Here is a 27,760-nt window from a genome sequence, read left to right as displayed (position 1 = left end):
ATATTGAAATATTTATCATTAGTATTTGAAATAAATGAAAATCAATGAAAATCAAAATAACATTTAAAACTTTTATTGATAACATTTTGTTTATGAACTAATCTATTTACATAGCCTTCCAAACTGTATCCTTACAACTTAGAGCCAAGCATTTTTCTCCCTACTAAAACTTGTGCAAAAGGTTTAGCTACATCAGGTACAATTCTAATTTCTGAATCAAGAAAATATTTCTAATGTAATTTACATTAATGTTCTTCAACATTAAATGGAAAACCTCCAATTATTTTTTTCAAATAAAGGCCACAAAAAATTAAATAATTACCATGTACATTATAACTTGTTTATATCAAATTACCAAGAAAAGCATCATGCCAATTGTTAGGATCTCTTCTACTAATAAGGCAAAGAAATAAAGCTGTATATGACAGTCATCAAATAAATACACTCAGGTTTTGTATGATTTGACTTTATTCTTTGTTGTAAAACTGCTTAATTGAAATAAGGATTCTTTATATAAACACCACGTTTTGAAATCATATGGATAATATAGTCATTTTGTAATATTTCATGATGGTAGTGTGGTCTTCATTTATTTTGTTAGAAGTTATTCACAGGTCCTAAATACTAGATGATTGGAATATCACCCTAAGAAAATTATCCTTATTATGTAAATGTCTAATAATTATATGTTAGAAGTTAAAAGATACTCTTTAATCTTGACCGAATATTTAGTGTATTTTGTAATTTTCTATTGGCTTTCTTAATTTTAGCTAACCTAAGAGAATCTAATAATCAATTTTTCTTTTCTAAAACGTAGCAAGCACATAGTTTCTATTTGTGATAAATCGCCACGGTTTTTGTTTTGTTTTGGTTGTCTGTAGAAGGCAAGCATACTCTGATATAAGTAAAGAGGAATGCTTTTAAGTTTCTGCTTTATCTTGTTTTTGGGAACCTATGGATAGGCTTCAAAAAATAACAGAAATTAAAAGGTATGGAGAAAGAATTCTATGAGATAACATTAAAATTAAAATAAAACCAAGCAAAAACCAGCACACCAACACTTAGCATAGATTATTACTAGCTTGTAAAACTCTGATCTGTTATTTGATGTTGATTAAGCTGACAACATGAATATTAGCTGCCTGGTGTACTATAATGGTTGGTGTTTTCAAATTTTAATTAGACTTCACCTACCTGCAGTCAACATTTTTAAGAATTAGTTCATCCTTTGCTTATACCTTAGTCTTAATAATCATTAAACTGTTTTGTGGGTTTTTTTTTTTTAATGCTTTTGGCATCATGGAAAATTATAATCTTATTTATTGTTATGTTAAAAACATTTATTGACTTGAATGCAGTGTTTCCTAATAAAATATCTGGAAAACCTGAAAAAAAGTTTAAAGTCATTTCCAACATATGTGACCTTCTGGGTTTTTTCGCTGATTTTTGTTTAAATTAAAAACTTGGACCACGTGAAGGTTGTTAAATTTTAGAGGTTTTGAGAAATATAGCTTTACTTTTGAGAGAATTTCCTTAGTAGAAACTATACATTATTTGTGTGTGCATAGTGCCTAGTATGATACACAATATATTTTGATACCTCTAACAACTATAGGTTAACCAATTACAAGATTTAAAGGGACGAACATTTGAGATTTCCTCTCTGGTCCTGTATTTCTCTGATTTAGACATTTGAACAAAATGTGCTTTCTAGCCAGCTTTACTAATTTTACTAAAAATTTACTAATTGCTTAATTTGTTCTGTTTGCAATGATTGTCTCCTTAACAACATTTTTTTACTTTTGAATTCTTTAGGGAACATAGGAACTGTTGGCATAAGCACTTTCTGACCACAAGAAAGGAGGCTGGAAATCTTGTTATTGACACTGGTATCAGAGATGGGGGGGTGAGGGTTCACATGTAAGGGTGGTAGAAATCCTGGCCTGGGTGGCGTAGAATTGTGATCTAAAGGGAAAGCTCCTGACCCACGCCTTTCTAACAGTGCGTGATTTCTCCTGCTCAAGGGACCTGGTGAGATACTCTCCAGCAATTCTTTGGGCCCTGACAACAAGGAAGGAGATGGCGAGAGGATCTTCTTCTTTCCTAGAAGCGCTTTGCCATCTTCTAAAGTCGTAGGGGTAAGGCCAGCCGTGAGCTGGGAATCAGAGCTGTAGTGATTTGCTCCTGAGTTTCTTTTCTGAACTATACTTCTTAAGGTGGAAACAAACATTGTCTGGTTCGAGTCTGGATCTGGGTCAGCAGGGATTTCAAGGCATTGCTGATTTCCTTCTGAAAAAAGTAACTGATGATTTATTTCATCGTATGACATCTTTCTTGAGCTGGCCTGATCAAAGGCTCTCAGCAAATATGCAGTGTCTTTAATATCAATACTTTGGTGCCTAGTGATGAATCGCTTGGAGAGCGCCAGCCCATTGGTTTTGTAGGATAATTCTTCCTCTGGAGTAATATCCTGGAGCTCCTCTTGCAAAGAGGCCACTCTGTTTTGGTGCATTAGTAAGGGGGGACTCTTGATCCAGGTTGGAGCTTGGGGTAGTTTGGCCCCATTAGAGGCCATAGCAGGCTTCCTCATAGGGGAGCCTGGGTCCTGTGTATCATCACTTTTTCCTGAGGGCTCCAAACCTTTAAGGCCAAAAAGTGTCTTTTCAGTTTCAGAAGAATGTGAAAATGGCAATGAAGCTGTTTTTATGTCTATTTCTGAAGGAGTGGCACAGGAGGCTGAGGAGTGACACCCATCTGTATCTACAGGAGGCATATTTAAGTACTGTTTGGTAGTGTGGCGACCACATGGTGATTTCGCTGTCGTTATGATAATGACTTCTTTTCCTTTTGCCTTGCAAGCACTAAGCAGAACTTTCAGGGTTTCTCTATCCTCTGAATTTATAGCATAAACAAGGGCCGAAGAACTAGAATGGTCTTGCAAGCTGAGATCAGCCCCACTCTTTAAGAGCAAGGAAACAACTTCAGGACCAGCTTTTTCTAGGCAAGCGTGCATCAAAGCAGTTTTCCCAGATTTGTCCTGTATGTTGGGGTCAGCATTGTTTTCTAACAGGTATTTAACCATTTTGGCTTTACTGACACTCTGGTGATCAACATGTTTGGTCTTACAAGCGATCATTAAAGGTGTTTCCCCACGGTCATTGCTCTCGTTAATGTAGGCACCACCTTCTAGCAAGAGTCTTGTGAGGCGAAGCCGGCTCTGATGGACTGCTTTGATCAGGGAATTTCCCTCACTTGAAATTTCTAGACCTTCATCCATCTTCAAAAGTCAGAATCAACACCTAGTTATCAAAGAATATGAAGAACAAAAGATTAGCGAGAATCCCAATTTGTATTCATGTTATCATTCATAATTTCTGAAATATGTATGGATAGAGTCACAGAACATAAATGAGATTATATCATTAATAAATTTAGAACAAAATAGTGAATTGCAAAGTAAAAGAAATTCTAGAATAGCAAGAGCCTTTAGGGAATCACAGACTAAAATTTACTTTCAAAGTCTAAATTGAATATTTATGATACAATACCAGCCTAGTGCTACCCTAAATTCCACATTAATTAAACAACAATCCACTTTCTACTTGTGAAAAATACTTTTAAAATGACACTAAAATGTAGATTTAAGCAAAAATTCTAAAAATCTGTGTAATTGCAACTGAATCAATTAAAAGTATAGCATATTTATGGCAGATTAATCTAAAAAACTTCTGTTAAATTACTTAAATGAGCTCTTGAGTTAAATAATACAACTATTATCTAGATTTTCAATTTGAAGAACATTTCTATGTTTCTTTTATAGGATAAAAAATCACTTGAACTACAAGGCATTAAAATACCTGACACAGTGTGTGGAACTCATACTGAGAGGGGAATGGTGAGCCTGTAATTATGCATTTTCCTTGATTTCAGTATTTAAATCACACACTAGATTATGGATAGGGATAGCCACATACTGTCGGGTTAAATTTTAACAGCAGTACATTTGCTCTGAAAAAGGAGTTTTTGAGCCTAAAAATGTAAATAAGGACATGTACCCTTTGTAGACATTTTATTTTTTATTATTAAAACTAAAAATTATTTATATTTAATTTATTTAAATAATTTAGATTCAAATTCCTTCAAAAGATAATTCCATTAGTTGATAAGAATTATGTCTCTAGGTGTGCTTGGCTGCCTCAGTCAGTAGAGTACACGACTTTTGATCCTGGGCACATGAGTTTGAGATCTCATGTCCCTCTATCCCCACTTTGGGTGTACAGCTTATAAAAAAAAAAAAAAAAGAAAGAAAAGAATTATGTCTTTATCTAGAGCTGAGGAAATGTTTGTCTTTGAATAGTCCTTAGAGCTGGGGAGAAAAATCAAATGGAGTTTATATAATATTTAAACCTATTCTATTTAATGAGGTAGGTTTTAGAAATCAAGAAGTATTATTTATTCTTCTTATTTACTTTCTTTTAAAGATTTATTTATTCATGAGAGACACAGAGAGGGAGAGAGAGAGAAAAAGAGAGAGAGAGACAGGCAGAGGGAGAAGCAGGCTCCATGCAGGGAGTACGACGTGAGACTCGATCCCGGGTCTCCAGGATCACACCCTGGGCTGCAGGCAGCGCTAAACTGCTGAGCCCCCCGGGCTGCACTACTTTTAAATTAACAATATGGGACATGAATTTTTTAGTAGATAATAAATATAGGGTAGCTCCTGTGGCCCAGCAATTTGGCACCACCTTCGACCTGAGGTGTGATCCTGGAGACCTGGGATAGAATCCCATGTCGGGCTCCCTGCATGGAGACTGCTTCTCCCTCTGCCTGTGTCTCTGCCTCTCTCTCTCTCTCTGTCATGAATAAATAAATAAAACCTTAAAAAAAAAGATAATAAATATAACAACCTTTTAATGGTCAGGAGATAAAAGGAACAGAAAATGAAGGGGGGAGAAAGAAAGACATGCACACAAAACATAGAATCTGAGTATTAAACAGCTATAAGCTCTTACTACGTCCCAGGCACTGGGCTACCAAGGCACGTGCCCCAGCCCTGAAGAGCTTGCTCAGTTGTTGGAAAGAGATGCCACTCGAGCAGTGGTTATGAGCATACAGGCGGTGGTGGTGCCAGGGCTGAGGGCCTCCCGGGGCCAGCCCTGTGAGTGGGTCTTCAAGACCACCCAAGACTTTGGTAGGCGTTCCCGGTGCAAAACCTACCTAAATACCTGAAATAGCAGTTATTTATCATGAATCGGGCTCTCTTTATGCCGATGTAACCTAACTTTAGAAAAGGATGTAGCAGATGGTTTGGTTAGGGTAAATATGACAGAAGACACACCTGCAATGTTGCCTCTTCCTGAACAATCCCTTGAAACTAAAGGTTTTCTTTTCTTTCTTTTTTTTTTAAGATTTTATTTTTAAGTAATCTCTACACCCAACATGGGGGGCTCCAACTCACAACCCCGAGATCAAGAATCACAGTGTCCACTGATGAGCCAGCCAGGCGGCACCCCCAGAATTTCGTAAGAGATACACATTCATGGGACGCCCGGGTGGCTCAGCAGTTGAGCATCTGCCTTCAGCTCAGGGTGTGATCCCACGGTCCTGGGATCGAGTCCCATGTCGGGCTCCCTGCGTGGAGCCTGCTTCTCCATCTGCCTGTGTCTCTGCTTCTCTCTCTCTCTGTCTCTCATGAATAAATAAATAAAATATATTTTTTAAAAATCTGAAGGAGAAATGACTCCCAGCTTAGAATTCTACATCTAGCCAAACCATCAGTCAAGAACCTGAAATACTCTCTCTTTTTTTTTTTAAGATTTTATTTATTTGTTCATGAGAGAGAGAGAGAGGCAGAGATACAGGCAGAGGGAGAAGCAGGCTTCATGCAGGGAGCCCGATGCAGGATTTGTTCCCGGGACTCCAGGATCACTCCCTGGGCCAAAGGCAGGCGCTAAACCGCTGAGCCACCCAGGGATCCCTGAAATACTCTTAAGAATTTACTAAAGGATATAATCTACCAAGATGAATGGTAGAACAAGAAAGAGGAATTCTTTTTTTTTTTTAATTTTTATTTTTTTAAAGATTTTATGTATTACAGGCTCGATCCCGGGACCCCAGGATCACACCCTGGGCCAAAGGTAGGTGCTGAACCACTGAGCTACCCGGGATCCCAGAAAGAGGAAATAAGATAACAGAGGCTTTTGATCATCTTAGAGGAGAAATACAAAATACGCCCAGGAAGATGGTAAAGGGCCAGGAAAATGGATGTGAACAGAACATCATCTCAGAGGTCAAACTGTCATTTTACCGTCTTGTCAACTGAGAGCCAGGTCAGCCTGCCCCCGGGTCTTCTCTCTCCTTGCCTGGTCCTGACCACGTCTCTGCTCCCTTCTCTACGCTCTGCTTTCTGGGGCAGCCAGTGCCACTTATTGTATCTGGGCTCCATCGTTCTGTTTTGACCTGCTGCGAGGCCTGGGGATTAGTCTCTGTGAGCTTTGGAGGAGAAAGACTGGACCTTCATTCCCCCTGCATAGCCAGAACCTGGGCTATGCTGTGACACTGCCAGAAGCTGGTCATGCTGAGCCCCATGTTTCCCAGGACTTCCTCACTCAGAAGGGTCTCTTAAAAATGCTGGGCCAAATTCAGGTCCAGAGATTGTTAAACTCACCTTCTCCTGAGAGCTTTAGTCATATATTGGCAATGCAGACCTTTACTTATTCAATTAATTTTGTACTTGCTACCCAGTTTTCCAAAAATAAACAATTAGTTTACTTTAGGATCATATACAAGTGGGAAACTTAAAAAAAAAAAAAAAAAGGAATAATTAACACAGAAGTCAAGAGAAAGTTATTTTTTGGTGGGGGTAGTTCAGCAACACACAGTGGCTTTTATTTTAAGGTTCAGGTAATATTCTTTTTTCTTTTTTTTTTTTAAGATTTTATTTATTTATTCATGAGAGACACAGGCAGAGGGAGAAGCAGGCTCCATGCAGTGAGCCCGATGTGGGACCCAATCCCAGGACCCCAGGATCACGCCCTGAGCCGAAGGCAGATGCTCAACCGCTGAGCCAGACAGGCATCCCGGTAATATTCTTTATCTAATCTGGATGGTGTGTATACACTTGTCCATTTTATTATTATTATTATTTAAAAGAACATATTTCACATACTCTTCTGTAGGATAGCACTCACCTAATTTTTTGGTAAAATAGAATATAGAAAAGAGCATAGCATTTAGGTTAAGATATGTACCATAATTAAAATTTATTTATTTTTTTTTTTTATTTTTTATTTTTTTTCCATAATTAAAATTTAAAAGAGCCACGTTAGTTTGTAACTTTTTACATCATTCAGTTTTGTGGTATTATCAATAGTATTGATGCGTAGACTTCCAAGGAGTTCCAACTAGCAAGCTCCTGAAACGCAGTATTCAGAAGAATATACTTACTCATTCTCTTTTAGCATCACTCATGATGTCAAGCAAAGATCAGTAGATACAGTAGATACATACATAAATACAATGAGAGTGAATGCTGCATTTTTTGTTCCCTGGTGCAACTTTCTATAAAAGCTATTCCAAAGCCAGGCATACCTGCAATTTGAGGCCTTAGGAATTTAGGATTGGTTGACAGCTTGGGTCCCAACAGAAGTCTATTCTGAATGCAAAGCATCTGAAAAGAGCTTGCAGAAGAAATCTTCTAGCATTTTTCATATACTAATGTGCTTAATAAAGCAAAGAGATGTAGAGAAATTAGCTGGAACATAATCAAATAGAGAAACCATTTAGTAACCACAGTTGGAGAAGAGATGCAGTATCAATCATGTAAAACCACCTTTGGCCAAAAGTGGCATTTGAGAAACATATTCAAATGAGGACAAGTTGCCCGATAGCAGATCTCAGGGAGCAGGATCCAAAGCCCCGGGGATCATGACCTGAGCCGAAGGCAGACGTCTGCCTAACTGACTGAGCCACCCAGGCACACCGCCCCCGCCCCACCCCTGCCATCTTCTTGTTGTATTTTTTAAGTCTTATAAGAATCTTTTGGAAAGAAATTCAAATCTTTTCACCTACCCTCATGTAAAGACTTTCTCCACAACACTAAACCTGGACACTTTCTGTCATAACTTTCTCTCACCAAGGTTAGCATCAAAAGGTTCTAGGAAAAGAAGGGGAGCTGGCAATGTACTGCCAGTGTGACTGCTTGAGAGGGGCAGTGGCCCCACTGTGGTCCTACGGAAAGGGAGGGTGCTGTGGCCTCCAGGGCTCTCTGCAGATGCTGGGCAATGGCACCACCAGCCGTCGGCAACTAGTGACTCTCTGTCTCGTGGATGTAGGCATATCTCCTCTAGAGCTCTCTAGAAGACACCAGCCACAACAAAGCCTTACTCTTTGTTCATTTCACAGACTTCTAAAGCCCCTTGCATTGCTCAGTTTTTAAACTGTTCACATTTAATAGAACAGTTCTAAAACTGTTTAAAATTAAAGTTCACAGAGAAAAAAGCTGTCAGATACTTTATCATCCACATGTATACCGATTTGGTTTCCTCGTGTCTCACATTCAGAACCTTATTGGAACAATCTCCTTGTCTTTATGTCTTTAACTCTCAGTTCTTTTATCATAGTCCTCCATTTTCACATCAACAATGGTGAAAATCAAGTTCAATTTCTCTACCTGCGATGAAGATCATTTCTCTAGCCTGCAATTGTCCTAGTTCAGAAATGTTCTTGGTTCTTGTCTCTTCCTGTGAAATATCCTCACCAAGCACCCACTGCCCATAATGTATGAACATTCAGTCAGGCCCTTTGTTACAATATAGCATGTAAGTAATCCCCACATGTGGTTTTCATCTTTCAAATAGGTAAGTTAGTTCAACTGGAGAAAGTTCTAGTCAGACAGACCCACATTTCCATCCTGATTCCCCTACTTACTAGCTGTATACCATAGTGAAAGCACTTAGCTCTCAGTCTTGAGTTCTTCCTCTGTAGCATGACAAGGATCTGACCTTCATTCAAGGTGGGAGGGGGTAGGGCGAGGCAATGAAATCAGACATCTAGAAAAAGACTTTCCTATTGTTCCTTACTACTTGTTGTAATTTTTTAAAAGATTTTATTTATGTATTCATGAGAGAGAGAGAGAGAGGCAGAGACACAAGCAGAGGGAGAAGCAGGCTCCATGCAGGGAGCCCGACGTGGGACTCGATCCCAGGACTCCAGGATCACGCCCTGGGCTGAAGGCAGGTGCCAAACTGCTGAGCCACCCCGGCTGCCCTCATTGTATTCTCTTTAAAAATTTTATCTCAGAATTTAGTCTTATTTTGATCATGTTTCTAATTCAGTCTATTTAAATAACAGATAAAATATTTAAAATGTAGTTTTTTTAAAAGATCTATAAACCATGCTTTATAAATATAAATGGAATCTATTAAGTGAATATAGAAAAAATAGCCTTAAATGTGTTTTTCTTATAATTTCCAAATACAATAATCTCAGCATATTATAAGATGAATTATTAAGGAGCTGGACAAACTGCTTTTTATTTTGAAATCAGAATGTCTTTAACATTACTATGATTCATCACGGCATATTTACTATGCTCTTTTAGTGCCTCTCTCTACTCCCATCTAAGATCTCACTGAAATTAATTTAGTTATTTAAAAATCTTTAAAAAACATATATTCTGAAGAACAAAAACTTGGAGGAGAGATGTATTATCAGAGGAGCAACTTCAGACAAGCTCTGGAAACAGTAGAGATGGTGGCGTGGTAAACTGCCTTCCCGCAGCAAAGGCTGCACCACAAAGTCCCCAGCAGGTGGCCCCTTGACAAGGGAACCAGTTCACCCCCAGGAAGGTTGGTACTAGGAGGCCCTGATGACACAGAGAGTGGTAATGAGGCACAGGGCTGAAAATGAGGATGGCTCAAAGCCTGTGGACAAGGCACCTGGACCCCCAGGCACTTTTCCCCACCCCAAGTAGATGACCACTATCCTAGGCCAGAAAGCAAGATTTATTCTTTAAACAGATTGATCAGAAAGGCTGAAAATAGGGGATAAAGTGAGAGTTTACAGGCTGAATGTGGAATTCCAGATCTCTGCCCTGGTAGTGGGAGGCCAGAAGCCAGGCAAAAGCAGCAAAACAGCACTGGCTCTCAGAATTATGAGCCCTATTAAAAATCTCTGTTGATAAATGAAGCAATTCAAGTAACTACATTCGCCCCTCTAGCTAGACACCTACTCTAAATGGAAATAGAAAGTTACCTGAAAATGTTACTCAAAATTTCATGCTTAACGGATTTTCACTCCCTGGATGAGGTTTTTTGTTTTTGTTTTTTTTTTGTTTTGTTTTTCTTTTTTTGTTTTTGTCAGCCAGCTGTCAGCTCCTACTGAAGGAAATCAAAGCTGTTCAGTTACATAAATACCAATACTTTGTTCCATCCCATTGGGAGTCTAGGTTTTTTGTTTTTTTTTTTTTTAATTCCTTGTTAAGCTATCCCTATAGGGCCGCCTGGGTGGCTCAGCAGTTCAGCGCTGCCTCCGGCCCAGAGCATGATCCTGGAGTCTGGGATCGAGTCCTGCATCGAGCTCCCTGCATGGAGCCTGCTTCTCCCTCTGCCTGTGTCTCTGCCCCTCTTTTTCTCTCTCATGAATAAATAAAATCTAAAAAACAAAACAAAACAAAATCTCTATAGTGTTTGGTTAATTACATTTCAGTGATTATGAGTAAAAGTGTCTGGAGTGGATCCCACGCACCGCAGTCCCGTGTGTACAGGCCAAGGCTTGCCCTGCAAGGATGCTGGGGTTGAAAGGGCTGCAGCATCACCCAGTCCAGCCCTCCCCTACCCCACCCGGTCCATGCAGGACAGATGTGGCGGCCGAGGAAGAAAGGGTGGAGAACTCCCAGTCACTCCTCTTACTTGCCTGCTCACCAGGACTTAATTAGATCTTCCTGTGTCCTTTCTCTTAATTTTTCCATGCTTCTTGGATACCAGCTTCCCACAGAGTAGGATTGTGATTTGAGTACCTGATTTGAGTGGCATCAGCCACGGTAGTGCTACATGGGCTGAGGTATTTTAAAAGCCATCTTGGAGATGACAGGCTTGGCCTTCCTTGTGGCTCTTTCTCTTCAAGCACCTTGTTTTCCTTGCATTCAGAGAGAAACGTTATTTTCCTTTGAGATTCTTACTTCAGCTGCAAATCAGATTGGCCCTGTGTGTCAGAGACAGGGGCTCCGTCTCTTCCCAAATTACCAGCCCTGGGGAAGCTGATCCTCTGGGATTCAGTTTCCTCATCCTAAAGTGGGGGTAACAGCCACAGATGACTGAGAATTTGAGAAGATCCTAACATACTTGCTATTTGGGAAGTAAAGACATGTCAGTTTCTCAACATGCATCACTAAATACGGATTCTGGGCTGATGGGGTCTGACAATGGGAGGCCAACGTGCCCACATCAATGGGTTTTCCACTGTCTGTAGGAATAATCACACGGAGAACTTATTAAAAATAAGATTTCAGGGGCATCTGGGTGGCTCAGAGGTTCCACCTCTGAGAAGCATCTGCCTTTGGTTCAGGGCGTGACCCCAGGGGGTCCGGGGATTGAGTCCTGCATCGGGCTCCCTGCATGGAGCCTGCTTCTCCCTCTGCCTGGGTCTCTCATGAATAAATAAATAAAATCTTTTTAAAAATAAATAAGAGTTCAGCCTCCGCTCCCACATATTCAATAGGGGATGCTTCCTATGCAGACTTGGAGAAAATATGTGCCCAACTGTGCCCTTCCTCATTCTCTCCCACTTCCTGTGCGGTCACCCCACCTGTCTCCGGCTCCTGTCTGCAGCGTCACTCCCAGGTGTGTGATGCTCCCCGGCCTCGGCCTCGGGGCAAGGGCAGCGGCGACGCCGTGGCCTCCGTGGCCCGGAGAGGGGTTAGGGGCGCTGGCCGGGGCCTGGGCAGGCCGCAGCAGTCCGGGGCGAGGGCGGCCAGGACGGGGCCAGCGAGGCGCGCCCGCCTGTCAGGGGCCGAGCAGGGGCGTCCTGCCGCCGAGGGGCAGAGCGCGGACGCACCGGGCATCCGGGACTGTCCCGGGAAACTGAGGACTTGCCGGGAAAGCGGAAAGCGCGCTCCTCGGCCGCGGCTCGTTCGGTGTCTCGCAGCCGCGCGAGGGCAGGAAGGAGGCGCTGGCCAGGTCGCCGTGGCCCCCGAGGCGGGGCCGAGCCCTCCCGCCCGGTCCCCGCGCCCCCGCGCAGCCCCCGCCCCGTACCTGCGGGTGTCGGACCTCCGCGCCGCTGCGATCCCGGCCGCGTCCCCGGGCGCCGCCTCCCGGCGCGGCTGCGTTCCTCGGCGCCCCCGGACCGAGCCCTGGGCGCTGCCGGGCAAGGGCGCGGGAAGGTGAGCCGGGCGCCGGCGGGCCGGGGCGGGCCGGGGCGGGGGCGCGCTCCCCGGGCTTGGCCGACGCGCGGCGCTCACCGGCCCGGGGGGCTGCGCCCCGAGGGCAGCGCCGGGCGCCGGGTGCAGGGGCAGGCGCGCCTCGGACCCCGAGCCTCCGCGAGGGGCCGCGGCTCCCGGCGCCAGGGCTGTGCGCGCCCCGGGGCGCGGGAACCCGGCTGCCTGCTCGGGGGAGGGGGGGCACCCGCGGAGCCCGGATCACGCCCCCCCCCGCAGCCCAATCGCGCCTCCCCACTCGCGCAACCCGGATCGCGCCCCCCCACCCGCGCAGCCCGGATCGCGCCCCCCCACCCGCGCAGCCCGGATCGCGCCCCCACCGCAGCCCGGATGGTCTCCCCCCCGTCCCCCGCGCCCCAGGCACCTGCCGAGCCGCTCGCTCCCGCGGCCTCGCGCGCGCCGCTGCCGCCTGCCCGATGCCCCCGGCGGGCGCAGGCCGGAGCCGCCGCAGAAGGCGAGCGGAGAGCGGGCGGGGACGCGGCGGGCGCGAGCGGAGGCTCCGGGGCGAGGCTCCCCCCGCCCCGGCCGCGCCGCGACCCCGAGTTCCCGCAGGTGCAGCTGCGGGGGCGCCGCCCGCCCTGAGCCCGGCCGCGCTGCAGTGGGCGCGGGGCCCGTCCGAGGCTCGTGGCGCGAGCGCGGCGGGTCCGGCAGGTGCGGCCCCGCCCGGAGCCCCCGGCGCCCCCGGCGCCCCCCGAGCCCGCAGGGTCCCCCGCGGGCGGCGTGTCCGTGTGTCCGTCCCCCACGCGCCCCCTCCCGCTGCCCGCGCCCCGCCCGCTGCAGGTGCGGGCGCTGGTTCCGCAGCCGTTCCCGGTTTTGTTTTTAGGAGTTTATGACTTTACCACGCTGCTATTACAATATTGACATAACACTTGCGCAAGACTTAACACAACGTGCGCTTGGTGTGCTCAGCGGCGCTGCAGCGGTTCCCACGCTGCCTTTAGCCGGGACCGGCTGGTGCAGGAAGGACCAGGGCCACGTCTGTTGTTGATCAGTTAACGTCAATCAAAATTACTTTGGAGTCCTCAGCGGGGGGGAGTAAACTTAGCTCTGAGCAGGCAGCCTTCTTTTTATTTTTTCTAATTTTATCTATTTACTCATGAGAGACACAGAGAGAGGCAGAGACACAGGCAGAGGGAGAAGCAGGCTCCAGGCCGGGAGCCCGACGCGGGACTCGATTCCCGGTCTCCAGGGTCACGCCCTGGGCCGAGGGCGGCGCTGAGGCAGGCGCTGAGCCACCCCGGCATCCCCAGGCAGGCTTCTTTTATTTAGGAAAATAAGCCGCTGAAATGGGCCCTTTAGTAGAAATAATGTAAAGCAAGTTCACGGGACCTCTTAACCGAGAGTTGGGCTCTAGTTGGAAGCTTGGATCTGGGTCACCCTCTACCCCCACCCACTTGTGAAGGGAGATTGGACAGTCCCAAGGAGGCAAATTTGGATGAAGGCACAGGTCTCCTTTCCTACGTTGAAAAAAAATTAAAAAAAAATTTTATTAATGTATAGTACATATTAAAAGGTGCACATCTCACAAGTACAATGATATTTTGCAAAATGAAGCATCTTTAAGATCAAGAGATGGACCATTCCCAGCTCCCCAGAAGAGGCCCTTGTATTCTCCCTTTGGAGGCAGGCAAGGTACTGGCTTCACCCAGCAAAGATTTTTGCTTTTTTTTTTTTTTTTTTACAAAGATTTTTGCTTATATTTGCACTTAATAGCAATCAAATCATACAGAATTTACTCTGTTGTCTGATTCCTTTCACTTGACATTATGTTGAAGGGATGCAAACTACGGTCATAGTTTGTTTCTTTTTTTTTTAGCTGTATAATATTCTGCTGTGTGAGTTTACCTAAATTTATTCAATTTACTACCGAGAGACATTTGGGTAATTCTCAGGTTGGAAACATTATAAATAATGCTGCTAGGAACATCATAGTGACTGGCTTTGGTGAACATATACCCACATTTTTGTTGGGTACATACCTAGGAAGCATACGTACATGCATTTATATTCAGCTTCTGCAGATAATTGCAAAATAGTTTTTCAAAGTAGATGATCTAATTTTCATTCTATTTGTTTCCTTTTGCTGCTTGTAACAAATTACCACAAACTTGGTGACTTCAAGCCACAAAGATTTCTTCTTTTAGAGTTTTGAAGGTCAGATGTCCTAATTCGGGTTGCCTTTACCAGTTTATAGAGGCTGACTACATTTTTTGGCTTGTGGCCCCTTCCTCTGACTTCCAATCTCAATTTCTCTCTCTCAACTCGGCTGCTGTTGTCACATGTCTTTTTCTCCCTCTGCTTCCTTCTCTCCCTTTGGCCCTCCTGCCTCACTCCTATGGACCTCTGTGATTATACTGGGCCCACTCAGATAATGCAGAATGATATCCCAGCTGAAGATCCTTAATTTAATCCCATCTGCAAAGTTCCTTTTTCGAAGTGAGGTGACCTGTTCATAGATTCCAGAGACAAGGCTGTGAACCTCTTTGGTGGGGCCATTATCCAATCTACTACACCCATTCGCAGGGGATTGAAACCTATGTTAGATGGACAGAGAGAAAGGCAGGATTGAACAGCAACAACAAGAAAAAAAATGGAAAGAGAAAAAGAAAAGAGAAAAGGATGAGAAATTGAATTCACCTAGAGGATTGGCTCTGTTGCCCTAGGGGCTGTGCCAGGATTGGTAGGCAGGAGAGGGAGCCTGTTGCTGGAAAATGACCTCTGGCCACCACTATCATGGAACCACCAACAGGTCTGGGACCAAGGGCTTTCATTTTTTTTAAGATTTTTATTTTCTTTGAGAGAGAGAGGGAGAGCGGGTGACGGGGGTAGGGAGGAGTAGAGGGTGAGGGAGAAGCTGACCTCTGGCTGAGCAGGAAGCCCGATGCAGGGCTTGATCCCAGGACTCCAAGATCGTTTCCTGAGCTGAAGGCAGACTCTTAACCGACTGAGCCACCCAAGTGCCCCACGGGTTTTCATAAAGAGAATGAGAGTCGGGTCAGTCCAGGGCTGGGCACCCTGCCACGTGAAATGTTAGGGAAGCGAGATCCTCCTTTGTGAGGGTTCGTAACAGCAAGAAAACAATGGTGACCAGCTCACATATGCCCTGTGGGTCAGGTCCTGTGGTCAGCGGACAGGGCCCAACCCCATCCGTGTTGCTGTCCATCCTACAGGCTCTGGAGACTGACCTTTTTCAGGGTGGCTGCTGGAGTTGTGGGGACTGACCTCCCACAGTAGGTGGGAAGGTGAAGCTGTACTGGGATGACGAGCTGAGCGCTCTAGGCAGGCAGGCCCAGCCTCCGCTGTAACTTGGATATTAGGGGACGATGCGTGGCTTTACCACTCTAGACCTATGGATGAGGACACAGAGTTTCCACTTACTTCTGGCCTCATTTTGGTCCAGCAACCACACCCTGGAAGGAGCTAGGACAGATGTCATTATCCTCATTTTATCAGTGAGATCACCAGGGCTCCAAACAGCTTTCTGATGTGTTCAAGGAGCCTCAGGAACAGGCCCAGAACAGAGCGAGCCTCATGGCTCTTCTTGCTGCCCTTGGCGCTGTCCCATCTCTCTGGCATGAGAGTGGGATCCGCTGACGCCTGAAGTCCCGGGAGCTGGGAGGTGGAGCTGGCCCTACATGTGCAAACCAAATTGTCCTACTTTGTAGGAGATATGGTGGGATTACCTGGTCCTATGCCATCAAATATAGGTTTTGGTGGGGTTTTAGGAACAAGTGATGGTAGATGCGTGTGTTTGATAAGCATCTTGATCAGAAATCCCTCCATCAACTTTCTGCCTTCTGGAAATAAGCTAAACACTTTGGTCTGTTGATGAAACCCCTCCATTTCTCTTCAAAATTGTGGTTTATGCTACAATTCTTTACTATCTGTTTAATTCAGATTTCAAGACAGAGGGGAGGTGTGTGATTGGTCTGTCATTTCTAATTAACAATCCCTTGGTTATCATTCTCATGGCCGTAATCATCATTAATAACTGCTCCCCTGTCTTGAATAGCTTCTGCCTCCCTGGCTTTTCGTCTTCCCTTCTACCTCACCCCCCTTAGGTTTCTCTGCCTTGACTACTTACTTAAGTTGTTCCAAGTTCCCGAGGACAGAGTCGGATCTCTGGAATCTCCTTTTACCTCACCCTTTTCAAATTTGGGTCAACTGCTTCCTGGGAACACTGCTCTACCATCACCCCGGGACCTTGTTCTGTGATTCTCCTGAATGGACCCCATTTCATAGGTCCTGTGTCTTCTTTCTTAAGTCACTTCCTCTATTTGCTGGTAACACTTCTCCAGTAACTTCCTAGAAAGGGTATGTGGAAAGTAAATTCGAAGTCCTTGCATATCTGAAAATGTATTTACTCTGTCCTAACACCATTTGATTATTTAGCTAAGTATAAAATTCTAAGATGAAAATAATTGTCCTTCAGAAATCTGAAGGCATTCCTCTTATCCTCTAGTTCCCAGAGTCATTGCGAGAAAATCTGAAGCCGTTCTGATTCCTGATCTTTTCTTTGGGACACTCCCAGCCCCTCTTGGAAACATGTAGGATTTATTCTTTTTCTACAGTGCTCCAAAATTTCACTATTATTTGCTTTGGTCTGGGCTTATTGATTTATTCATTTGAGAGAGGGCATATGCACGAGACGGGGCCGGGCAGAGGGAGAAGGAGAAGGAGAGAATCTCAAGCAGACTCCCTCATAAGCTAGCACCTGACTCTGGGCTCAACCCTGAGATCATGACCCGAACGGAAACCAAGAGTCGGAGGCTTAACCGACTGAGCCACCCAGGCGCCCTAAGTCTGGGTTCGGTTTTATGTAATATTTTAGGCACTTAGTAAGCCCTTCACAACTGGAAACTCATGTATTTCAGTTCTGGGAAATTTTGTTGGAAAGTGGTTATTAAAGAGCACAGTGAACAACATATAGTCAGAATGATGTAAGCATTTGATTTTTGACTTTGAAGACAAAGGACAGAAGATGTAATTAAAATTGCAGAAGAGACTAACCTTTTATCAGTCTCAGTGAAGATACCTTGTATCTCTCAGTAAAGATACCAGGATAGACCGCAGAGCGGGGAGTTGGGAGACAGGAAGCGAGTGAAAGGAGAGTGGGGACTCTGATAACCTCATCATATAAGGTAGAGGGTGGCGGTGAAAAGATGCTGTCTACGCGTGACTGACCAGAAACGTGATTGACCAGAAACGACAGAGGTAACTACTGGAGACACTGGAAGAGTCACACGGCTGTCATGGGAACTGGTGGTGTAGTGAGGCTGTAGAACTGAGGGAGCCAGCTGGGTTTGGGGGGGAGTGACCTGTGCCGGAGAAGTGCAGGCGGTGGGGGTACGGTGGGGGGGTAGGGAGCAGTGTTGAAGCAGGCACTCCTCTTCTTCTTCTTCTTCTTCCTCCTCTTCTTCTTCTTCTTCTTCTTCTTCTTCTTCTTCTTCTTCTTCTTTCTTTTTTTTTTTTTTTACCATATCATTATTTTTAATGTCCAACGTTTATAATATGAGGACCAGGGCTTTCTCCTCAAGTTTATAAATTTTCAATTGGCTTGTGAGGCCAATAGGGATACTTCTTCTTGTCTAATTTGGTTTCTGGGAAGACTTCATTCAGGTCCTCAATGGTCATCTGATCAAATGGAATTATGTTCTTCATCTCCTCCAGCTCTTTTTCATATTCTTCAATCCTGGCCTTTGAGAGAGACAAAAACTCAGCACAGCTTTTCACATCTTCTTTTTCCTCAGCATCCACCTACACAGTGTATTTATCCTCTGGCACAGGAAACTTCAGGGCATTAAACTTCTTCTCAAAGTCATCTACCAAGCCAGCCTTTGCCACATTGGCCTTGTAGTAAGCCCAGTCAATAGCAGGTGGTTTCTCAGGAAGAGTAGCCAACCTGGAGGTAAGCATCTCACTCCAGGATTTCAGGGAGTTGGCAATGGCCTTCTGGTTTCGGGGTATGATTTCCCCAAAGCTACCCAGTCAATGGTTTTTAGAGCAAGTTTTCGCCCAGCCATCTTGAGATCCTTCACCAACCCCGGCGGCCCACAGTCCACAGCAGCCAGGCCACTCTTCTTGATGCTTTTTCTGCCTATCTTTCACAAACTCCATCTAATATCTTTCTTTAAAGAAAAAAAAAAGTTTTGAGGTAAAATTCATACAACAAAATAAACAATTTTATTTTATTTTTTTTCAAAATAAACAATTTTAAAGTGAACAGTTCAGAAGTTTCAGGGACAGGTTTTGAAAGTCTCAAGTGCTGTGTCCCAGAGCAGTTGAGGCAGACAAGGGACAACTAGCAACCGTACTGGGTGTGTGTGTGTTGGGGGGGGATTGGAAGAGCTGGGGTGAGGGGGTCTCAGGTTCTGGAGCTCCTGCCTCCCCAGCTCCTGGGACCACCTGGGCTCTGCTTCTGGTCCTCAGCGTCCTGCTGGAAGGTCTCTCCACCTTGCCTCTGCTGCCAGTGGCCCTGATCTTCTCATCCACTCAGGAAAATATTTAGTTTCAACTCTTGAGATGCAAATACATTTTTCAAGGCCTTTTTCTCTTAAGAAAAGATCCAAATTAAAAAAAAAAAAAAAGGAAATGATCCAAATGCAGTGAATATTATCTTTTAGGGATGGTTTTCTATAGGACGGGAAAGGCTATAGGAACACTAACACTAAGCTGCTTATCACACTGAGCAAAAGAGAGCATGTTTTACTTCCTATATTCATCATTTTCTTTCCCCTGGTTTCTTTCCATTCATTTCTTCATGTCTCCCTTTTTATCCATACTGTCCTAGCATAATGGGATGCCACCTGGCTGAGACTTTCTCCAACATTTTCTAAACCTTAACAGCTGGGCACCTGGGTGGCTCAGTTGGTTAAGTTTGCCTTCAGCTCAGGTCATGATCCCAGGGTTCTGGGATGGAGCTCCACCTTGGGCTCCCTGCTAGGGTGGGAGCCTGTGTCCCCCTCTGCCCCACCCTCTGCTCCTGCTTTCTCTCTCTGAAATAAATAAATAAAACATTTAAAAATTAATAAATAAACTCTGCTTAGTGTGGGGATAGGCTGCTTGCTATTTCCAAGCTGCCAGCATTTTTCTGATTCATCTTTGGGAGAAGATTGCTTTCTGTTCTGGGAAGGAAAAAAAAAACTTCGATGTGTTAGATTGTGAGGGCTAGCATCTTAATTTAAGGGCTCATGCTTAAAATCTGTAAGCCTTAGATTTGGATGTACCCAGCCTCAAAACTCCTGGCTGTCCGCAGAAGTCCCACACACTGTGCGCCCCCTGAAAGGAGCAAAGTTGCCTTAAAGAAGAGTTTCATAACAGTCTTTGAAAGTTATCAGAGACCAATAAAATCTGTTTTGTGTTCAACCCTTGGTCCTTAGGCCACAATCCTTAGAGCAGGCCATCTTTTCCCTGGGCGTAGGAGCTAGGCTTCTGTATATGCTCTATGTCCTAGCAGATGGATATTTTTTTAAGACTTTATTTATTTATTCACGAGAGACACACAGAGAGAGGCAGAGACACAGGCAGAGGGAGAAGCAGGCTCCATGCAGGGACCCCGACGTGGGACTCTATCCCGGGTCTCCAGGATCACACCCTGGGCTAAAGGCAGGCGCTAAACCGCTGAGCTACCCAGGCATCCCTAGCAAGTGGATATTTAAATGGCTCTTTGGGATAGAAAACTGAATCCTTCAGACTTGAGAGGCCCATCTTTTTGGTCCCTCTGCACACTGGCGGCTGTGATATAATGAATAGGCTGAAATTTTCTAAAATTGAGGAGATGCTTGGGCAGCCCAGGTGGCTCAGCAGTTTAGCACCACCTTCAGCCCAGGGCCTGATCCTGGAGACCTGGAATCGAGTCCCACATCAGGCTCCCTGCATGGAGCCTGCTTCTCCCTTGGCCTGTGTCTCTGCCTCTCTCTCTCTCTCTCTGTTTCTCGTGAATAAATAAATAAAATCTTTTAAAAAATAAAATTAAGGAGATGCCTATGATTATTTCCTTGGACTTTTTATTTTTTTTTAAAGAGTTCATTTATTTATTCATGAGAGACACAGAGAGAGACAGAGACACAGGCAGAGGGAGAAGCAGGCTCCCTGCAGGGAGCCCGGCGTGGGACTCAATCCCAGAACTCCAGGATTATGCCCTGGGCCAAAGGCAGACACTCAACCACTGAGCCGCCCAGGCGTCCCTTCCTTGGACTTTTTAAATGGCTGAGCAAATGCAACTCAGAGGCAGCAGTGAAACAGTTGCCTCTCAGGGCTACAGGGCTACTCAGTTTTCGGACTGCTTTCTTACAGCCTAAGTGGGTAGATCCAGACTCTCTTCTGGAATTCAGAATTTCAAGGCCGTGTGGAACTGCTGTGCATGATGATAAGATTGACCTTGATGAGGGTAGAGTTGGTGTTGGAGCCTGAATTTAGAGAAAATGAGTGTTGGACTCTGAGAAGACACAGGGCCTAATGGAGAGGCCAGTTAGAGTACCCTTTAAAAAGGAATAATTGACCTGTGGACTTTGGGGCTGGTTACTTTCCTCTTTTCCTCATCAGACATCCTCATTTTCCAACTCATGGTCACAGAATGGCTGCTAGACTTCCAGGCATCTTGTCCAGATTCCAAAGCTTAAGGAGGGTTAAGAGTCAAAGGGCAAGAGTTGTATACCATCAGTATCCCTCCTGGCTTTTGTTTTTTTCAGTAAAACAATAGTTTTCCTTGGTGCCTGACCCCAAAGTAGGTCAGATGGCTACCTCTGCTTGTCAGGGAAGAATTTTTTTTTTTCTTTTTACAGAATTCACTGAAATTACAATAAAATCAAGGTTCTGTTGGTTAAAAAGGCAGACTAACATAAGTTTCTACCTGCAACCCTGAACAATTACCTAACCTCTCAGTTTCCAAGTTTTCCCATCTGTAACATAACACTGTAAAAATCTTCATTAAATACTTTGGTAGGGATCCCTGGGTGGCGCAGCGGTTTGGCGCCTGCCTTTGGCCCAGGGCGCGATCCTGGAGACCCAGGATCGAATCCCACGTCGGGCTCCCGGTGCATGGAGCCTGCTTCTCCCTCTGCCTGTGTCTCTGCCTCTCTCTCTCTCTTTCTCTCTCTGTGACTATCATAAATAAATAAAAAATTTAAAAAAAATAAATAAATACTTTGGTAAAAAAAATAATAATAAATAAATAAATAAATAAATAAATACATACATACATACATACATACATACATACATGAGTATGAACCCAGAGTGTTCACTGGGTGGGCAGTTAGGAGGCCCTACCATTACTAGCTAACTATTCTGCGTGGTAATTCTCTTCTGCAGTAACAGTCTGTTGAACATTACAACCGGATACTAGCTATGCTTCAGGGATTGAGGGAAGGGCTGCTGCCCTCCCTTGGCAGAGGTGCTTGACAGCAGCCTGGGAAAGCACTGTAAGGTGATCTGGAGAGAGTGGCAAGGGGTTACACTCCCTAAAGCCACAAGGCACAGCCACAAGAGTCGGAGCAGAGCGGTAGCTGGGGTATAGCGGCCTTTCCTAGCTTCCCTTGCAGCTAGTGTGGCCACATGGCTAAGCTTTTGCCAATAGAGAGTGAATGGAAGTACGGTGTGTGGAAGGGAAGACCCGTGGCTATGGCCCTCTGCTCCTTCCCCCATCCAGTGGAAGTGTGGAGCTCTTTGTGAAGATGGCAGAGTTGCCAGGGAGCCTGTGTTCCCGAATGGCTGCATAATCGGAGCCACCCGTGGAACACCCACCCTGGACTATCATATGAGAAAGAAGGAAATCTCTATTTTTGAGCCACTGCATTTGGGACTTATTTGTTCCAGCCTTTTACCTCAACTAATACAATTATGAGCATCATTTGAAATATCTGGGGAGGGACACCTGGGTGGCTCAGTGGTTGAGCGTTTGCCTTCGGTCCAGGGCGTGATCCTGGGGTTCCAGGATCAAGTCCCACATCGGGCTCCCTGCATGGAGCCTGCTTCTCCCTCTGCCTGTGTCTCTGCCTCTCTCTCTCTGTGTCTCATGAATAAATAAATAAAAATCTTAAAACATTTTATAAAAAGAAATACCTGGGGAATTATAATAACATAGGCTACCTACAGAGAGGGAAACTGAGAGGTTGAGGGATAATGATAGGAGGGAGTCTCATTTTGTTTTTTACTCCATATCTAGAATTGTTGAAATTTGAGCCATCTACCTGTAATACTTTCTCAAAAACTTAAACTAGGGCAGCCTGGGTGGCTCAGCGGTTTAGCACCACCTTCAGCCCAGGGTGTGATCCTGGAGACTGGGATCGAGTCCCACATCAGGCTCCTTGCACGGAGCCTGCTTCTCCCTCTGCCTGTGTCTCTACCTCTCTGTGTCTCTCATGAATAAATAAGTGAAATCTTAAAAAAAAAAAAACAACAAACTTAAAAAATGTCAACTCTACATCAACTAAAAAAAACCCTTAAAATAGAAATGATTTAATTAACTAGAAATGTTGATCTTGGCACCGTGGTAGTTTGTCAGTGATTGGTACTCATTCAGCACTTGATTCCCTTACCTACAAATCCTCTGCCCAGGGAGAGGAAAAAGGTGATGGATAAAGCTGACAGCAAGGAGCAGCCAGGTGAATCCTGAATGGAAGACAGAGATGCAGTGCCCTGCCTGTCTCTGCCCAAGACCACTCATCTGCATGCCAGCAGTTGGACTCCTCCTCCCCCAATTAGACTGTGCATCAGCGTGAAGGAGAAGATTCCTGCATGCAGATTGATGTCGCATCCATTTCCTGAGCCTCCTATGTGCCAAGATGGTATCTTTTAATAGGAGGCACTTCATGAGACTTGTCTTGAATTCTTGGTTGGATAAGCATGGTGACATTTTATACCAATTGAAGGAGAATTTAGGTTTCTTTTCTTTTCTTTTTTTTTTTTAAGAATATTTATTTGAGAGAGAGAGAGATCACAAGCAGCGGGAAGGGCAAAGGGAGAAGTTGACTCCCCACCGAGCAGGGAGTCCCATGTGGATCTCGATCCCAAGTCCCTGAGAACATGACCTAAGCCAAAGGCAGATGCTTAACCGACTCAGCTGCCCAGGCATCTGAGAATTCAGTTTTCAAATCTCCATAACTTGAATTCATTTTTCCTGCCTCCTATATTTTATGTTGCTATGAGAGAATAATTGATTATTTTCCTGTTGGTGATTTCCAACAAAACTGCCATTTCAGAGACAAAAGGAAAGGGACAGTATAATAATATTGAGTTATTTTCTCCTTAGGGACAAAACAGAAGTTTCTTTTCTTAAAAAAGATTTTATTTATTTATTCATGAGACACAGAGAGAGAGAGAGAGAGGCAGAGACACAGGCAGAGGGAGAAGCAGGCTCCATGCAGGGATCCCAATGTGGGACTCGATCCCGGATCTCCAGGACCAGGCCCTGGGCTGAAGGCAGGTGCTCAACCGCTGAGCCACCCAGGCTGCCCAGGAGTTTCTTATTTCATTCATTCATTCATTCATTCATTTATTTATTTATTTATTTATTTATTTATTTATTTATTTATGATAGTCACACAGAGAGAAAGAGAGGCAGAGACACAGGCAGAGGGAGAAGCAGGCTCCATTCACCAGGAGCCCGATGTGGGATTCAATCCCGGGTCTCCAGGATCGCGCCCTGGGCCAAAGGCAGGCGCCAAACTGCTGCGCCACCCAGGGATCCCGAGTTTCTTATTTCTTATTTGTAGAGCTAGAGAGGGCATTATGTGATTGATAGTTCAGTTTTCTCAAAATCTGATGAATATTTGAAATTATTATTTTATCTTTGCTTGATGTTTTCTTTTGCCATACAATGGCTCCTTTTATAAGCTCTGGCTCCTGGGACAACACTGATGGCATTTTTCCCCTCCCAGGTGCCCTTGAACTCCATGTATTTTTCCTAGGAGAGTTTGTCAGTCAAAATATTTGGTAAATTAGTAACAGAAAAAGAAATAAAATAGCTTCGGAAACCACTTTTTTTAATAGTTTGAAAGTTAGAACATCAAAAAACTAATACATTGTTGGTACCAGTTTAATTATCTCAGTTTTTTTTTTAAGGTTTTATTTATTTATTCATGAGAGACACACAGAGAGAGGCAGAGACACAGGCAGAGGGAGAAGCAGGCTCCCTGCAGGGAGCCCGACGTGGGATTCGATCTCAGGACCTGGGGTCACACCTGGGCCAAAGGCAGACACCCAACCGCTGAGCCACCTGAGCGTCCCAGTTACTTTGGGTCTCAGTTGCCCACCAGACCAAGCTTTATGCTGGTCCCTAAGGGCCCCCCACATGGCTGGCACAGACCCCCGTCCCTTACTGCCTCGCACTCCCTTCAGGGCTCACCCAGAGCCAAACCACGCGGAGCGCGGCGCATCCTGGGGGCACATGGCCCATCCTCACCCTCAGATGCTACCTTCCATGAAGTCACCCGCGCCTCTCAACCAGACCCCGTGCCCACAGCTTGTGAGCTTGGCTCCGTGGCCCAGGGGCCTTGGGGCACAGAGCTGGCCTTCCCCACCTTTGCGGCTCTGCAGCCTGGGCCCAGCGTGGCTTAACAGGTGCTGGTGAACATGAACTTGCACCGAGGGGCCAAAGAAGTGAACCAAGACCAGGTTCTTCTCCGTCAGACCTGTGCCTTTTGACACGCCCGGCCCCCCTCCAGCCCATGCGCCAAGCCTAGCTGCTGCTTTTTTTCTTTTTTCTTTTTTTGCAAGGCTCATGGAAGAAGAATGCTTTCCCATTTTTTAATGGTTGGAAACAATCAAAAGGAAAAGAATAGGGGGTCCCTGGGTGGCTCAGTGCTTTAGCGCCTGCCTTTGGCCCAGGGTCTGACCCTGGGGACCTGGGATCAAGTCCCACGTCAGGCTCCCGGCATGGAGCCTGCTTCTCCCTCTGCCTGTGTCTCAGCCTCTCTCTCTCTGTGTCTATCATAAATAAATAAATCTTTTAAAAAAAAAAAAAAAGGAAAATAATATGTCGTGATATTTGAAAATAGTATGAAATTTAACCTTCAGTATTCATCAATCAAGTTTTATGGGAACCCAGCCACACCCTTCGTTTACATCTTGGTGCCCGCCTTGTAAGGGTGACCCTGGGCCCCCAAACCTGCAACAGTCACTGCCGGCCCCTGCGCTATAGGCTGAGGTCTTTCAAGTGGAAATACTTTGTTTTTGCTCTCTTCCAAGCCCACAGTTGTGCTAGGAGCACAAATGGCTATTATTTCCCCATTTTTATTTATTTAATTTATTTTTTAAAAAAGATTTTATTTATTTATTCATGAGAGACACAGAGAGAGGCAGAGACACAGGCAGAGGGAGAAGTAGGCTCCCTATAGGGAGCCCGATATGGGACTCAATCCCAGATCCCCAGGATCACATCCTGGGCCGAAGGCAGGCGCCAAACCACTGACCCACCCCAGGATCCCCTATTTCCCTGTTTTTAAAATACTATCTACTGGAGCACCTGTTGGCTTAGTGAGTTAAGCGTCTGACTCTTGTTTTGGGCTCAGGTCATGATCTCAGGGTCGTGGGATTGAGCTTTGTGGCAAGGCCTGTGTTGGGCTCCATGCTCAGCGTGGAGTCTGTTTGTCCCTCTCCCTTCCCCGGCCATGCGTGTGTATACACTTTGCCTCTCGACTAAATACATAAAAATCTTTAAAAAAATACTATTTTCTATTTTGGAATTACTATGTATGATGAGCCAAAAGTATTCAATTCCTGCCGCCCTGAAGAACATTCAGTAGAGGTATATTCAGTACATCAAATAAGTACTTGTGCTGTGCAGGTGCGGGGCGGCTCTCGGGAGATAAGGTGATGAGCAAGATAAACACAGTCCCTACCCTCGTGTCGCTAATTCTAATGTGGGGAAAATGAAACAATCCATAAAACAAAGTATGATCATTGTTTTGATAGGGAAGTTAGAGGGTACTCAGAGGACAGAGGCAAGAATACCTTAGCTTGTATAGGTAGCATCCGGGAAGGCTTCTCAGAGGAGGTGACATTCCCAGTGAGACCTGAAGGACAAGTAGATGTCATTTTAGTGAAAAGTCTTTTACATAGAGAGAGACAAGCTTCTATCTTATTTAAGCTGTTATTTGAGTCTCTGTTATATGTGTCCAAACCTGTATCATAATGAATACATTCCTTTTTTTTTTTTAAAGATTTTATTTTTCTGTAATCTCTACACCCAACATGGGGCTCAGACTCACAACCCTGAGATCAAGGGTTGCACACTGTACCAACCAAGCCAGCCAGATGGCCACACTCTTTGTAGCAGAGTAGACGCTTCCTTAACCAGTTGGCAGGACCCACTTCTCCTGTGGGACTGGGAGTCAGAACCACTATGTGGCCCAGTGCACGGAGGAGCTTTGCGTTCCAGGATTGAGGACTCTGGGTTGTTGGCTGCTTATTTTTCTTTAGGGAAGTTTTCTTTGGTCGGCCCCCAAATATCTTAAACATCACAAAAACTGAAGGCCTCTTTCGTGCTGATGTCACTGCAGTTTTTCAGACGAGTTCATATCTGAAATTACTGGTTTTTTTTTTTTTTAAGATTTTATTCATTTATTCATGAGAGAGAGACACACAGACACAGGCAGAGGGAGAAGCAGGCTCCATGCAGGGAGCCCAAGGCGGCTCTCGATCCCAGAACTCGAGGATCAGGCCCTGAGCCGAAGGCAGGTGCCAAACCGCTGAGCCACCTAGGGATCCCTGAAATTACTCTTTATTCTAGAAGACTGCCTCCATTCTTGAACTCCTTAACATGTTCTCTTTTCCTCTCGCTTCCATGTTGGCCATGGAAGGGTCCAACCTGATGGCAGCAATCTGGTGGGAGCCTCTTGCCACTTTTGTCTGCAGGATGGAAAAATTGTTTCTGAGGGTTAACAGATTTGCTTTGGAGTGAGGCTGAGGGGACTTCGCTCTCCTGTCTCTTCTGACATCTGTCACATAAATTCCAGGTAATTCAGACATCCTAGCTGATCTAAAAAACCAGGACAATGGAGCATCTTAGGGAAATGAACATCATCTCTGTGAAGAACGTTAGACCAGGACTACATACCAGATATTTTTTACTTTAAAAGTCAATGACAGCTGTGCTGTGAATGAAGATGGGCTTTTTTTCTCCCAGTGATTCATTATTCATTCCAAATACTCACTTTGTCATCCAGAGGAGCCATGTAAACATAAAAAGCCAGCCCAATAAGTTAGTCAGTATCCGGAGGAATATGTTTTCATTAACTGGACCTATCACTGATTCACATAAATCAATGAAGAGATGAAGTAATGCTGGGATAATCGATCAGCTGTAAACCTCTCCAGAACATAATT

General features: G+C 44.9%; 2 protein-coding genes and 1 pseudogene across 5 annotated transcripts in view; all 3 read right to left on the bottom strand.

The window, feature by feature from the left end:
- Positions 1-57: 57 nt before the first annotated feature.
- On the bottom strand, positions 58-26,440 carry ANKRD34B (ankyrin repeat domain 34B). 3 transcript variants are annotated; one of them, XM_077866593.1, is made up of 2 exons: positions 26,387-26,440; positions 58-3,299 (listed from the first exon to the last, which is right to left on the bottom strand). In XM_077866593.1, exon 2 carries the CDS (start codon positions 3,275-3,277, stop codon positions 1,733-1,735), a length of 1,545 nt encoding a protein of 514 aa, XP_077722719.1. In that variant the 5' UTR covers positions 3,278-3,299; positions 26,387-26,440; the 3' UTR covers positions 58-1,732. The 3 variants fall into 3 exon arrangements, with proteins under 3 accessions (XP_077722719.1, XP_077722712.1, XP_077722702.1); XM_077866586.1 differs by lacking the exon at positions 26,387-26,440 and adding an exon at positions 12,252-12,359; XM_077866576.1 differs by lacking the exon at positions 26,387-26,440 and adding an exon at positions 7,591-9,142.
- Positions 14,657-18,556, bottom strand: LOC144294708 (ATP synthase peripheral stalk subunit d, mitochondrial pseudogene; annotated as a pseudogene).
- Positions 18,594-27,760, bottom strand: part of DHFR (dihydrofolate reductase) — a 64,895-nt gene continuing 55,728 nt past the window's right edge. The window contains exons 6-7 of one of the 2 annotated variants that reach the window (XM_077866711.1): positions 26,387-26,448; positions 18,594-18,985 (exon numbers count right to left, since the gene is read on the bottom strand). In XM_077866711.1, the coding sequence (XP_077722837.1) occupies positions 26,421-26,448 (28 nt within the window). In that variant the 3' untranslated portion in view covers positions 18,594-18,985; positions 26,387-26,420. Of the gene's footprint in view, positions 18,986-26,386; positions 26,449-27,760 lie in introns of those variants that run through there. The other variant, XR_013362169.1, reaches the window with a different exon arrangement.

This window comes from Canis aureus, chromosome 2 (genome assembly GCF_053574225.1).
Source record: "Canis aureus isolate CA01 chromosome 2, VMU_Caureus_v.1.0, whole genome shotgun sequence".
Lineage (NCBI taxonomy): Eukaryota > Metazoa > Chordata > Mammalia > Carnivora > Canidae > Canis > Canis aureus.
Note: the sequence above shows the minus strand (reverse complement) of the source record. Positions and strands in the feature narration are given on the sequence as shown.

What these genes read in the sequence shown, in the direction of transcription:
- ANKRD34B (XM_077866593.1), bottom strand. Translation starts at nt 3,277, where the DNA reads ATGGATGAAGGTCTAGAAATTTCAAGTGAGGGAAATTCCCTGATCAAA.